At 37.6% G+C, this 15,557-nt stretch overlaps 1 protein-coding gene across 1 annotated transcript in view; it reads left to right on the top strand.

Moving 5' to 3' along the window:
- KLHL14 (kelch like family member 14) overlaps nt 1-12,171 on the top strand; it is a 135,881-nt gene extending 123,710 nt beyond the window's left edge. The window contains exons 5-8 of the mRNA XM_007945635.2: nt 3,776-3,966; nt 4,048-4,206; nt 9,214-9,371; nt 12,031-12,171. Coding sequence (XP_007943826.1) covers nt 3,776-3,966; nt 4,048-4,206; nt 9,214-9,371; nt 12,031-12,171 — 649 coding nt within the window. The remainder of the gene's footprint in view (nt 1-3,775; nt 3,967-4,047; nt 4,207-9,213; nt 9,372-12,030) is intronic.
- Nucleotides 12,172-15,557: the final 3,386 nt, after the last annotated feature.

Raw genomic sequence — 15,557 nt, 5'->3', positions numbered from 1 at the left:
AACTTAATTAAGTAAAGAGCTTTCATTCTTGGCATGACCAATATACTCTCTCCTAGACTAGTACTGCACAGAACTCTCCATTAACTCCTTACTACCCAGAGTCCAAGTTATTTAAAAAGCACCCATTGGTGAAATTACGAAATTAATTACTTTAGAAGCTCAACAGCCTGTTAGAGAATCATGTAAAAGAGGGATATTGCCCTACCTTTGTGTCAACAGCGTAAAGAAATATCTGTGTTATTTTAGGACCAACTTTTTTAGACATCTGTCAACATTTTACCTTGAGAAGATTAAAACATTGCTAAAATAACTTTGAGCTACAATATTCAGTGTACTGAATAGAATTGGTTGACATTCAAGCATTTTAAGAAGTAGCATATATGAAGAACTGAATGATTAAAGGAAGGAGTCCAAGCTGCACTGAAGGCATTGGCAAAAGTAAAGTTCTGGAATTGATGGACAACAAATTGAGAAGTTTTAACAAAGGCTGCAACTCTGGAAGTGCTCATTCATCTATACCAAAAATTTGGAAGACAGCTACGTGGCCAACCAACTGGAAGAGATCCATGTTTTTGCCCATTTCAAAGAAAAGTGATCCAACAGAGAAATTAACAAACAATATCATTATTATCACAAGTATAATTTTGCTGAACATAATTTAAAAACACTTTAAGTAGGGCTTTAACAAGGAACTGCCAAAATCTCAAGCCCGATTCTAGAAAGGTCATGGAAAAGGATTATCATTGCTGGTGTCAGATGAATCTTGGCTGAAAGCAGAGAGTGCAAGAAAGATGTTTACCTGTGCGTTACTGACTGTGCAAAGGCACTGGACAGTGTGAATCAGCAAATGTTATCAACAAATTATGGTTAACATTTCAAAAAGTAGAAGTTGCACAATACTTAATGGTGCTCATATGGAAACTGTACATAGACCAAGAGATAGTTGTTTGAAGGAAGGGGATATTCTGTGGTTTAAAATCAGGAAAGGTAGGCAAAAAGATCGTATCCTTTCAGAATATTTATTCAATCTATATGCTGAGCAAATAATCCAAGAAGGTGGACTATGTGAAGAAGAACACAGCATCAGGATTGGAGGAAGAGTCATTAACAATCTTTGATACGCAGATGACATAACCTTACCTGCTGAAAGTGAAGAGGATTTGAAGCACTTGCTGATGAAGATCAAAAATCGTAGCCTTTGGTATAAATTACATCTTAACGTGAAGAAAACAAAAGTCCTCCCAAGTAGGCCAATAAGCAGAACCATAGTAAAAAGGAAAACCTGAAATTGTTGAGGATTTCATTTACTTGGATCCACAGTCAACGCCCCTGGAAGCATCAGTCAAGAAATAAAATGACCTGTTGCATTGGACAAAAGTGCTGCAAAAGACCTCTTTAAAGTATTAAAAAGTAAAGATGTTCTTTTGAGGACTAAGGTGCACCTGACCAAAGGTGTGGTATTTTCAATTGCCTCATATGCATGTGAAAACTGGACAATGAATAAAGAAGAACAAAAAAGAATTGATTCCTTTGAGTCATGGTGCTGGCAAAGAATGTGAAACATACCTTAGACTTCCAGAAGAACAAACAAATCTGTGTTAGAAGAAGTACAGCAAGAATGCTTAGAAGCGAGAATGGTGAGGCTTTGTCTTACCTACATTGGACGTGGTATCAAGATTGACAGTCCCAGGGGAAGGACATCATGCTTCGTAAAGCAGAGGGTCAGTGAAAAGTGGAAGACCATCCACAGGATGGATTGACACAGTGGCTGCAAGCATGGGCGCAAACATGTGAATGATGTGGGGATGGTGCAGGACGGGGCAGCGTTTTGTTCTGTTGTACACGGGGTCCCTATGAGTTGGAACCTACTTGGTGACACCTTAACACCACCATAGTCAACCAGAGAGCACACGGAATCTGGTTAGAGAAATGGAAGGAACCAGTGGTCTATTTGTATTCACTTAATTTTGCAACTATTTTTAAACCTAATATTATTATATAAGTGAATTTAATTCCTATATGTAAGAATTTCCAGTTTTTAGGTGACAGATTCCTTTGACAATCTGATTAAAAACTGGGAAACTCTCTCCCCTACCCCAACGTACACATGCATAAGCATGTGATGTTTATGATCTAGAAGAATCTAGTTGTATTTTTTTTAAAAAAATGCAGCATTTTATTACAATTTCAGAGCTTCATGGACTTTCAGAAACTGTAGCCTCAGGTTAACAACTATAACTTTATGAAAGCGGACTCACCTGCTCTTTATTTTCCTACTTATTTTTTCCCCTCCACTTTTCCATTATTGCCGGTGTTCTTTAGCCTTTGGAGTTTTCACAACACGTATGTCTTTCAAATCTGGAGAAGGTAAACATAGCTGAAATATTATTTTAGAAATAGTGAAAGCTAACAATTCCTTGGCTATCAAAAAAAAAAAAAAAAAAAAAACAGAATGCATCACCATCTGAAACAGTATTTTGAGAGACAATTTACTCAGCAAACATGAGTAGTGTTCTCTGAGGGGCTTCACACTTAATTGTATTATACTTTTTCAGTTGCAGGCTACGTTTTAACCTTAAGAAGTATATTAATCCAGTAGCAACAATGAGAAAACGATGCGAAGGATCAAGGACATGCTTAAAGTTACAATGTAATCAATCATCCTACCTCCAAATTATTGAATGCACTTAAACCTTTATTCTCCTCAGAGACCATAGCTTATTAGTTCCCAATATGTACATGCTCCTGTAAATTAACTTTTCCATCCTCCTTTCCATTTCTTATACTGACACCCTAGTTCAGGTCCTCAATATCCCACACCTAGATTTTTGATCTAGTTCAGAATTGACATTCTCCTTTCTAATCCTTTCACACAGTTTACATCTTTTGCCTTTGAAAGGATATACCCAAGTTAGGAGCTCTGGTAGTGTAGTGCCTAAGACACTTGATTGCTAACCAGAAACCTAGCGGTTCAAACCCACCAGCCACTCCTCAGAAGGAAGAGTGGGCAATCTACTTCCATAGTGATACTGCCTTGGAAACCCAAGGAGGGGTTGCTATGAGCTGGATCCGACTTGATGGCACATAACAACAACCCAAGTCTATAGCATGTCATGAAAATGAACTCAAAAGTATTCAACAGCCTTTTAAGATTAAATGCCAAAAGTTTCTTAGATGATATTCCTATAATTTGTTACATAAGTACAAAATTTGAATGTTATATGTAATTACAAAAATTGTTCTATTTGCAATAGTATTAGGGGAAAAAAGAAAAAAAATGATCATTGAAGAAAAATTTTGATCATGTAGTTGTCTTATAAATTGGGAACAATGACCCTTGAAGGACCATAAAGAAAGTGAATGTCAAGATAATTTATTATTGTTACAATATCTACCTCATTTTTCATTTTGTCTTACTGAGCTGTGCTATCCTTACAAGGTACCAAAGATCCCAAATATTAATGAACACTTTAACAATGTATAAAAAGCAAGATAAAAAGAGCTGAAACAAAAAGTTGGTGGATTCCTTCTTTGCTAATACTGTAATAGCTATAGTTTTAGCCATAATGGTTGATTCTTACAGTCTCAGATTTAAAAGATCGCTATATGTGTAGGTTCTAAAAGTTCTTACGGTCTCAGATTTACAAGATAGCTATGTGTGTAGGTTCTAAAAGTTTGCATCCCTTTCTGAGGTACAGTGTACCTCCTTTTCCTGATTAACTGAGTGGCCCTTATCCTCTTGTGATTTACCGTGGGTTATTATTTTCAATTGTAGAAGAGCCAGTTTCTACGCATGTCGGTTGGACAAACATTTATACGTTATTGGTGGAAGGAATGAAACCGGCTACTTGTCCAGTGTGGAGTGCTATAACCTAGAAACAAATGAATGGCGCTATGTGTCCTCATTGCCACAGCCTCTAGCAGCTCATGCAGGAGCAGTGCACAATGGAAAAATATACATTTCAGGCAAGTCATTCCTCCACTTTCTGTTTCAGCCTTCAGTTTCACGGCACTTTCTTGACTTGTATGTGTATGTTTAATTCACAGGGGGTGTTCACAATGGAGAATATGTCCCATGGCTATACTGCTATGACCCTGTAATGGATGTCTGGGCTCGAAAACAAGACATGAACACAAAACGTGCAATCCACACCTTGGCTGTAATGAATGATCGCTTGTATGCTATAGGAGGAAATCATTTGAAAGGTTTTCTTTTGTTTTGTTTTTTAAATCACAATCACATTTGCATCTCGTGTCTCTTGCTAAGGGGGTTTCTCATTAGATAATCATAGTTAACCAAGTAAAAAACATGTTGACTGAATAAAATCTACTCTGTGTAAATTAGCAGTACCCTTGAGCAAGCATTTATTTTGGCTTTTCTGCAGATAGGATTATTTTTAAGTTTCCATACACATTAAAGAAATGAATAATGAAGTCTATAGAAAAGAGAAAAAGGAGCATTAATAACCGAAAAACACAAACAATTTGTAGTAACAATGAATTTGGTGAATTAAATTATCCCTTATCACCAAAGTGTTATAATGGTCTTTTTCCCAGAAGAATATTTTTAAGCAGTAATCAGAAAGAACTTTAATAATAGCTGCACAAAAAAATGCTAATATGTGATTTTCCTCAAATAAAACATTTAGTAGAATTTTGTGTCTAAATTTAGAATTCTTTCTTTCAAGACGGAACTATCAAACTATCTATGACTCTTAAATTCCTTTTATCTGCTTTTTTTAACAAAGCTTTTTGAATGCGCAGTATTTTTAGAGGCATGTTTTGGCTCTTTTCCCTCCCCATCTATATATATGACTGCAACATTTTGTAGAGATAAGGTGCATGTGTGTAACATGAATATGACAGACAAGGAGAGAGATCTATGACTTTGAGAACTTCATTGAACTTCTTGGGCTTCTGTTTCCACATCTGAAAATGGAGAAACTACTTTGATCTCTAAAATTTCTTCCAGCTCTGACATTTCATGATCTTTGTGAACTAGATAGGAAACAGGCCTCTTAGATATGGTAGATTGAGCCCTTCCATGCATTTATTTTACAATAATAAACCAAAACAAAAAACCAAACTCATTGCTGTTGAGTCTTAAAAATTGGGTTAGCTATACATTTTTTTTTCTTTTTTTCCCCTACACTTAATAAAGACAGCACAGTTGTATTTTTATGTACATATTTCCTTGTTCGTATACCCTGACTCTTCAACAATAAATGCTAATACCCTATATGTGGCCCCTGGGTAGTGCAAATGGTTAAGCACTAGACTATCAACCAAAAGTTGGTGGTTTGAATCCAGAAGTACCTTGGAAGACAGCCTTGAAAACCCTATAGAGTAGCTGTACTCTGTACATGAGAGTCGGAACCAACCTGATGGCAAGTAACAACAACAATAATGTCTGTTGTCTTAGTGCCCTCCCCGGTGGGAGAGGATTATCTTTACTGCTGCAACCCTTTTTCATTCTTTTTCTCTTTCACTGGTGCTCCTTTATTCCAATCCATATGTTTTATTATTAATTTTGTACCTTTCTACACAAAAACATGATTTCTGCTCATTTCTTTTGAAATGCCTAAATATTTCAGAGAACTTTTCATATTTAGTATTACATTTTGACAAAGAGACTTGGTTAATTATATTCTAAAGAAGGAATAGCACACACACACACCAAAATTAGGTTCGATCTGGGAGTCATCACGGTGTAGAGAAAAACAGTGTGGACTCTGTGGTTAAGCCATGTTCTGAACCCCAGTTATGTATTTACTACTGCATCTTTTTGTGCACCAATGTAAATAACATGCACCCACATAAAAGGCACGGAAATGACAAAATGATGTGAACAAATTCTGGCATAGTGCCCTCATGCATACATTTGGCATGTTTTGTGACATTTCTAGAAGTGAGTTCCGGCCACATTCACCCTCATTCAGTAGTCTGAAAATGTTACTTTTGATCACATTTGTATAATAAAGGTACAAAAAGCCATGGTCAAGAAGTAATGGATCGACTTTGGTAGTACCCCAGTAACAGGAAAATAAAACAATTGAAAGAAACTCTGCACCTTCTCTGGGCAGTTGGAGCCAGGTCTGAGAGCGGGGCAGTTCCCTGTAAAGGATCTGCGCCAATGTACACGGAGCCAGAGACAGACAGAGGGTCGGAAGCAGGGCTGCCCTTGGGGCTGCCAGAGCCGGAGCTTGGGGCGGTCCTGTGGCAGGTGGGGCCATTGCCTGTGCATGTGTCTGGTCCCCCAGAGCCAGCCCCACGTGATGCTGGGCAGCAGGATCATGTGGGTGCAGGATTGTCTCATTCAAGCGATGGACACACGACTCCTCTGCCCCACGGTGTCCGGGAGGGCAGGAGGCCAGATGGTCTGTGGGCGGAATGCATGGAATTGCGGCACACCAGCTTCACCCACCTGAGCGGCTCCCCGCCCAGGGGTGCGCAGGCCCTCACACCATCTGGGCCAGGGCCAGCCTGGCGAGGGCTGTTTACGGCGCAGAAAAAGTCATTTCATCCTGCATTGGGAAAAGCAGTTTGCAAAGCAAGGAGGGAAAAGCAGTTTGCAAAGCAAGGAAGGAATCATTCCAGGAGAGGGACGGTCTACTTTGGAAACTCGAGGGTGGGCTGGTGAGGGGTCTGCTGCTGCCAACCTAAGCTCCACGTCAACAGGCACTGAGACAAAGACTTAACATTAAATCTAGCGGACAGGAAAAAAAAACGGGAAGTCAGCAGCATACAAAAAATACTGATACAGCATGCTTATTAAAGTAACACATGGGGGTTGTGTGGTAAGCCAAAATGTGTAACATGCACATTATTTGCATAAAATATGGTAGTTGTGTGGCCTTACTCAAGATGTGTAACTTCATGTCTCTAAAATAAGGATAATTGTCTCTTCCTTGATGATTTTTGTGAGGATTACAGTGAACATATGTAACATCTGAACTTGGCTCAGTGAAGGCAAACATCTCCCCAGCTGATGCCACTAGAACTTCGCAAATAAGAATTTTCCCACGTGCTCATTCCCAGTATATATGGCAACTGAAAGAAATGCAACAGGGTTGCAGTGCCGACATTGCTCTGTAGTTGTAAAATCTGCATGCTTTGTTTTTTGGAAGAAGTTATGATCTGAAATAACCTTTCTATGCTTTGAGGATGAAAATTACATTCTTTTTGGTCTTCTCAATCACTCTGAAGAGTCTAGTATGCTTGTTAGTTTAGCTATAATTGTCAGTTAGCAACTACCCATAGCATGCATGTAACTAGGGGGGAAAAAAGAACATAACATTAAAGATTTAGTCAGCGTGGTGATTATGAAACTTCCACTAAGGATATTTGACCCCTTAAATTCAAAGCAGGGTTCCATAGAGTCCAGGAAACTAACTTATTCTCTGTGACTAGTTAGCTATTGAGAAACCTGATCAGAAATGAGAGGAAAAGCTGTCAGTGATAGTTATTCAGCTCCCTCATCTCGAACCTTGATCCTTAGTAAATATTGAAAACCTTTTGCATCACCGTTGTTGTTGTTGTTGTTATGTGCCGTCGAGTCAAACCCGACTCATAGTGACCCCTTCTTGGGTTTCCAAGGCAGTATCACTACGGAAGTAGGATTGCCCAACCTTCCTTCTGAGGAGTGGCTGGTGGGTTTGAACTGCCAGCCATCTGGTTAGCAGGCAAGTGTCTTAGCCACTATGCTACCAGAGCATCACCATAGCTGTTTATAAAAATAGTCTGACTGCAAAGAGATAAAAGATGCTGAACAGCATATTTTTAATTAAAATATTTTAGGGAGTTAAATATTTGTTTTAAAAAGGTAGTTATTATTTAGTGTTTAGTAGTGTATGAGTTCTGAAGCCCATTTGCCTGGGTTCAAATCTAATATCCACTAGCATGTAGATAACCTATCTACCTGAATGTTGTGTGACTTCCAGTAAAAAAACTCTGTCCCTCAGTTTCCTCATCTATAAAATGAATATAATGATAATAACTAGCTCATAGGGTGACTGAGGAGATTAAGAGTTTCTTTATATGAAACACTTGGAAAGCACCAACTTATCGTAAACACTATAAAATACCTGCTTCAGCTATTATTATTTTAAACCTCAGCATTTTTAATAAATGTACTCACTTAACCACATAATCAAGCTTAATCAAATGACATACTGCATTGGGCAGATCGGATGCAAAAGACCTCATTAAAGCAAAGATATCACTTTGAGGACTAAGGTGCGCCTGATCAAAGCCATGTTATTTTCAATTGCTTCATATGATGTAGAAGCTGGGTATGATTAACGAAGACTAAGGAAGAATTGATGCTTTTCAATTACGGTGATAGCAAACAATATCGAATATACTGTGGACTTCCAGAATAATCAGCAAACCTGTGGAAGAAGAACAGGCAGAGTCATTCTTACAAGCCAGGCTAGTGAGGCTTCATCTTACGAACTGTCAGCATGTTACCAGGACAGACCAGTCCTTGGAGAAGGACATCATGCTTGGTAAAGTAGAGAGTCAGCAAAAAAGAGAAAGACCCTCAACAGGATGGATTGACACGGTGGCTGCAACAACAGACTCAAGCATAGCAACCATTGTGAGGACGGCACAGAGCCAGGCAGTGTTTCATGCTGTTCCACACAGGGTTGCCGTGAGTCGCAACCCACTCAAAGGCATTCAGCAACAGCCCATTTAACTAATGTTTATTAATGACATATTGTTAAGTTGTACCTTTTGACTAAAAGCACTTTTGGTAATCATGGGGAGAATTTATTATCTAAGGCCATCATTACCCATCATCATCACCAAAATCATCACAAAAAAGAGAAAAAATAACATATAGTTAGACATCTTGGCTTTAAGTTAATGCAGAACTCTGAAGAGTTTGGCTTTTTAGGTCTTTGTCACATGGCTCCAGTATCATCATTTAATGTATGCATTTATGAGTCTTTAAATAAACAATTATATACCTCCTGGCTCTAAACATGCTTTTTGTTTGTTTGTTTGTTTTTAACAACTCTTAACCTTTCATTGTTGTTGTTGTTATGTGCCTTTGAGTCGGACCCAACTCATAGCGACTCCTCCTTGGGTTTCCAAGGCGGTATCACTGAGGAAGTAGATTGCCCAACCTTCCTTCCGAGGAGTGGCTGGTGGGTTTGAACTGCCGGCCTTCTGGTTCTCATGTGGTTCCATTTTGCTTCTGTCACTCAGGTTTCTCCCATCTTGATGTCATGCTTGTGGAATGCTATGACCCAAAAGGTGACCAGTGGAACATTCTCCAGACCCCCATTTTAGAAGGTCGAAGTGGTCCTGGCTGTGCAGTGCTGGATGACAGCATTTACCTTGTCGGTGGCTACAGCTGGAGTATGGTACATGCCCACATTGACCTCATCATGCTACTCTTGTTTGTGCTTACTTTTCTGTTTGTTTCCCTCCAAATGTGTGATGTCTCACATCTTTATCTTTTTTTTCTAGATGTTATTTATTTTGTTGCTGTAGTTGAGAATATACACAGTAAAACATACACCAATTCAGCAATTTCTACACGTACAATTCAATGACATTGATGGTGTTCTTCAAATTGTGCAACTGTTCTCACCCTCGCTTTTTGGAGTGATCTGTCCCCCATTAACATAAACTGACTGTCCACTAAGGTTCCTTTCTAATCTTTTGAGTTGCTGTTGTCAATTGGGATCCCATGTAGATTCTTCTTAAAATACCACAATGTTCAAGGCAGACCTTTTTTTACTAATTAAACTAAACTAATGCTTGGTTTTAAGATGACTTCCAGAGATATTTTTGGTTTAGATTATCATGCTTATTTATATGCAAGCAGTAAGTTACTTTAAGTAGTAAAATAGAATCAGTTAGTTTATCCTAGAGCCAACTTGCTATGTGTTCGACGGTAATATAGGACAGGAGAGATCTTTGGTTTGTGTCAATCCTCGTGCTTTTTTTATTCTGGCTTTCCATCTACAAGTCAAACTGAAGTGATTGTGTAAGAATTCTGTTGAATTTGTATGAATAAGAGAATCTGAACAGTTTTTGACTAGTAAGGGATGAGAAATGAAAATTAATTATTCAGTGTCTCTCAATGCTTTTTAGGATTTGTAATTTGCCATTGCTTTTCCTTTTTCATTTTTCTTTTTAACCTGAAAATGTTCAAACATATACAAGAATTGAAACTACAAGGGTTCTTCTTTAACCTCCCATGCTGCTTTAATATTCATCAACAGTTTGTTGTACTTACTTCATTTATTATCACCTCTTTTAAAAACTTTAACAATTTGAAGCAAATCCCAGACACCATGTTATTTGACCTTTAATGCTTAGTATATATCTCAAAGGGAGCTCTGGTGGAGTAGTGCCTAAGGCATTTGACTGCTAACCAGAGGCTGGCAGTTCAAACCCACCAGCCACTCCTCGGAAGGAAGGTTGGGCAATCTACTTCTGTAGTGATACCAAAAACCAAAAACCAAACTCACTGCTGTCAAGTCTGATCCAACTCATAGCGCCCCCTTCCTTGGGTTTCCAAGGCAGTATCAGGTGGCTATGAGTTGGATCCAACTCAATGGCAGTGGGTTTATGTATCTCAAAAAAAAAAAAAAAAAAGTCTTACATAAGTACACTATCAGTATCACACCTAATAAAATGAACAATAATTCCCTTATATCCAATCCATATTCACATTTTTCCTATTGATTTTAAAAAATGTACTTTTCAAATTGGTATGTCCAAATCAGAGTACAATAAGTTCTACACATATTTGGTTAGTATGTCTCATTAAGCACAATAAGTTTGAAAACAGTACCCCACCCCACTTTTTTTTCTTCAATTCCATTAACTTGTTGATAAAGCAGAGTTAGTTATCATATAGACTACATTCTGGAATTGTCTAATGACTTTTTAGTGTCATTTCAAATAATCCTGTTTGCATATTTCTTATAGACTACAAGTTAGAGCTAAGCTCCTTCTTATTGTTCAGCTTTTTTCTCCTTTGGCAAGAACTCCTGAGGAAGTGACTGTGCAGTTCAAATTACATCACATCAGGAGACACATGATGTCAAAAGGCTAGCTATGAGCTTCTAAAATGATGGTTGCTTTTATATTTTTCTACTTATACATGTTGATCTTATAAGGTTAATTTGGAGTTCTAGTATCAATTATTTTTATTTCTTTTGCAATAAACACAGTGGTGATAAAAAGTTCTGGGGAAGTTTTTAAAAGTTATTAGCTACATGGAGGCAAATACGTATTGACATATGCCTAGATAGTCAGTCACACGTGTGCTTATTTACTGGTATCAATTGGTAGCCACAGAAAGGTATGTGTATGTTTAGGAACCAGATACCAGGAATATGCTTTCAGAAAATGACTATTACATTGATTGTTTTTTTTTTGTTGTTGTTGTTGTTGTTGTTGCCTGTGATGAAAACAAACCTTCTTGGTTTTGAGGAGGCAACTGTAACACAAATACTAGCCCCTGAGGCTGGCAAAGAAAACAAGATTAAAAACATTCTGCATTTCTTGTGTGGCCTCTTAAAAGTAAATGAATCAATGTGTGAGAAGTGGGCAAACCTTCATATCCAGTTAACTGAAAACAAATTTTAAATCCCAGCTCTGATTCACTACAGTGGTGAAGTAAAATGGAAAAGTGAAGTAACAATCAAAAATCTAGTTTACTTCAATTATTTGAATATTTAAGGTGAATTTGGCTTCTTTAACTTAAGCCAGCTGGATAATTTCAATTTTTGATCAAATATTTTGAAGGATTTGTTGAGCACCTAGGATGTTCTAGGTACTTAACTTTGGTATTAGTTACACAAATATGCAAAAAAGAATTTGAAATCTTTAGAGTTCCAAATTGTCCCTTGGAATCAAACAGCTAAAATACATGTCTTCCATTTAGAATTTTTTAGCAAGAGCGGAGAAGCCATCTTCTTTCCACTATAAAATATATCATAAATAATACTAGCATTGTATTTCTCTGAACATCCTTCTCTAAGTGTTCCTTGCTCTGCATTACAGGGGGCCTACAAGTCATCTACAATATGCTATTGTCCAGAGAAGGGAACCTGGACAGAACTCGAAGGAGATGTAGCAGAACCCCTTGCAGGCCCTGCCTGTGCAACAGTTATCCTGCCCGCTTGTGTACCATACAACAAATAACACCAGGAAACCCTGGAATGAACAATAACACACTCTAGGAAGCAGTGACAGGTGACATCATAATACTTGGAACCATGCATTCTAATGATACAACTGCCGAAATCCACCCTTGGTTTCTGATGAATGATTTTTAAGCAACCACAGATGAAAGTGACCTGTTCTTGAACAGATACTGTGTCTGTAACTCAGATCACACCAAACTTAGCATGGTGACAGACTCTTCCATTTCAGACTGGTTTGAAATTGTCCAGCTTTACAGAAACTTCTCATGTGGATTTAACTTTTAAAAGGAGAAAGATAAAATACTGAAGACTTCCCCCCAGAGAAACCTAAGATCAGTATTGTGCATTTTAGTCTACCTGCATGTGATCTATGTCGAAGTTTTGGGGATATTGTGTTCATGAATGATGCAAAATTTGACCCACCTAAAGACATATACAGCATTACAGAAATTGCCACTTGATTCTGTATTCCTAACCTTTGGCTATTTCACATACTCCATAAGCTACACAGTTCTAGAAAATCATAAAAAAGTAAAGAGGGGAATTTTTGTTTCTATACAACTTCCTTTTAGATACCTTCTGCCCTTACATCACCTCATGGGATGAGAGAAGACAAAGACGTTGTCTTTAGTGTTGTCTCTTATAGCAACTGCTTTCTGCCCTGTGGGTTCTAGGCTAGCCAGAGTCATTATTTTTCTGTCTTTAATCTTATGCGAAAGATTAAAATATATTATGTCTCTATTCAGTTCATGAAGGTTTATGCATTCTCAACTTGTGTAGTATATCTAAGGAGTGACTACATCAGTTATTTGACAGAGAAACTTAGTCATACAATTTTGAAGAGGTTCTGTTGGTTAACACATCTGACCCAAACTTAACTAACCTTTATAAAAATTGGGAAATTGCTTTCAGAAATTTAGTGACAGAAAGAATGAATTTGAAATCCAAGTTGGTTCTCTGTCTTTAAAAACACAACACAGCATTACTTAAAAGAATGCTCAGGAAAAGCATATGACTTACCCTCAGTAGTCTTCCAACTCATCATATTTTCTTTACTATCACCAGCAATGCCTGGACCAAGTTAAGTGAGCAATTGCTATGCTGTCTTTAGGACTATGAGGAATTTAGGAGCAGAGGACAAGGGAGTATGAGATAAACTCCATTTGGCAAATCAAATGGGAAAAACTGACAGGAACATGAATTTGATTTTCCAGCTCTTAACAGCTTAAAAAACAACAATTAGGAGTAAATAAAAACTTAAGATATATATTTTTTTAATCATTCAGAGATGTTGCTGAATCCCTCGACAAAGGTGCCATTTAAAACAATTTGGGAAGCCACAGATTGAAATACCTTGGGGATAAGAGTTCATTGCAGAGCATGTCAAAATGGAGTGGGTATACTGGAATTCAATGCCGTTTCTACAGTAAAGTGCAATCTTCATTGTTTTTGTATTTATTCGTATGTTCAGATCCAAAGGATCCGTTGTAAAATATATACATATATAAATATATATATGCAGTGCAATCAATTATCATTTCTTTTTCCCTGAAAGCATCTGAATATATAGAAAGAAAGAAAAGTTCCAGAACTTTGTGGGAAAACCCCAGCTGGTATCATGAAGAGAACAAGGTCTGATCAGAATCATCTATTGTCAACTGTCACCATTTCTTCTGAAAGTCACAGTTTATATGAGAATATTTGCTTTCCTTAGACTGATTCTTCCTCTTATTTTTTATTTTTAGCCAAAATAAATAAAAGCATTTATGAGAACTAAAAGTAAAACTTACAGTTTTTTCAGAAAGATACAACCTATTAGAAAGTGAAAAGTGAGTAAATAAGTTGCAGAGAATGTAAATATTGTACAGTATTAGAATGTGTAAATGGAGCTTGCTTGAAAGGGGAAAACTTTAAATAAAAACTTTATGTACTAATTCAACTGTCTTTCATATTCATAATTATAAAGCATAGGTATAAATCCCTACATTAAAATCTTTGAAGATTTATAATATGTAAATGCTTAAACATTTGTATTCTTCAGATATGTTTTGCAAGTTTATTTCCTATAATATGTAAATGTATATAGTATGGACAATGCTACAATTTATAGACTACTTCTGGAAAAATGTTGTGAGTTAAAAGTGAGTTGTATCTGATTTGTTATAATAAGGAGTAATTCATCCAAGCTCTAATAGCAAGATATTTATAGAAATTTCTATAAGCACCATATGGACTAAATAACACCTGCATACTCTCTAAAGAATGTGTGAATTAAATCAATTATCTAAATGCATAGTATTTCATTTTATTCTCTTAAAAAAAAACCTGGCAAAATGTGTGCACGGCAAGGAGAGAGGAAGGATTCCTGGTGGCACAACTGTAAAGCACTTGACTGCTAACCAAAAGATTGGCAGTTCAGACCTACCCAGTGCCAGAAAGACCTGGCAATCTACTCCCCAAAAGGCTACAGCCTATAAAAGCTGGGAGGCAGTTCCATTCTGTCACATGGGTTCACTAGAAGTCAAAACTGACTCACCAATACCTAACACCAGGAACAACAAGGAGAGTGGCTATGGGAGATTATAGGAGTAATTGAGGCATGTAGCAGAGGTAGCAGGTGGGCAACCCTCTGGCAAAGAATCATGCAGGGTCAGGAGAAGTTCCTGAAGCCTTGCACGCTAGGAGAATTTAATGTTTCCCAGCCAGGTCTATCGCTGTTGATGTTGTTATGTGCCGTTGACTTGGATCCAACTCATAGCGACCCCTCCTTGGGTTTCTGGGGTGGTATCACTACAGAACTAGATTGCCCAACTTTCTGAAGAGTGGTTGGTGGGTTTGAACTGCCAACCTTCTGGTTAGCAGACAGTTGCCTTAGACTCTACACTACCATGGTTAAACTCAATCAAAGTATCTTTTATTCTGTTGTACATAGGTTCGCTGTGAGTCAGTTGGTGATGCCAACTGAGTGGCACCTAACAGCAACAACAACAACTCTGTTCATTGAACAAAGTGAACCATTGCTTTTTCACTAACATTGGCTGTGCTTCTCCATCTTTTCCCTTTTGCTCACTCATTTTCTCGGCAGAGAATGTCATTTTATGCTCAAAATTGTCTATCAAAATCCTGTCCTTCACGTTCAGTTCAAAGTCCACCTTTCCTTCATTAAGCCTTCATGATCACAACAACATGGTGTGAGTGTTCTTCAACCCTGTGTCTCTCTCTTGCTTTATCTCTTCCACCCTATTTGTAAGATTTCATATGTCTTGCATTCTTATAGATCCAGGGTTCCATGAGGGTAGAGATAATATATAATATGTCTTTGAACCCACCCTAAAGCCTCACACATCCTAGGAAACCATAAAATATTTGTTGACTAACGGTAGC

This window comes from Orycteropus afer, unplaced genomic scaffold, assembly GCF_000298275.1.
Source record: "Orycteropus afer afer isolate SDZICR_OR568_19922 unplaced genomic scaffold, OryAfe1.0 scaffold00141, whole genome shotgun sequence".
NCBI lineage: Eukaryota > Metazoa > Chordata > Mammalia > Tubulidentata > Orycteropodidae > Orycteropus > Orycteropus afer.
This window is presented reverse-complemented; position numbering and strand designations above follow the sequence as displayed.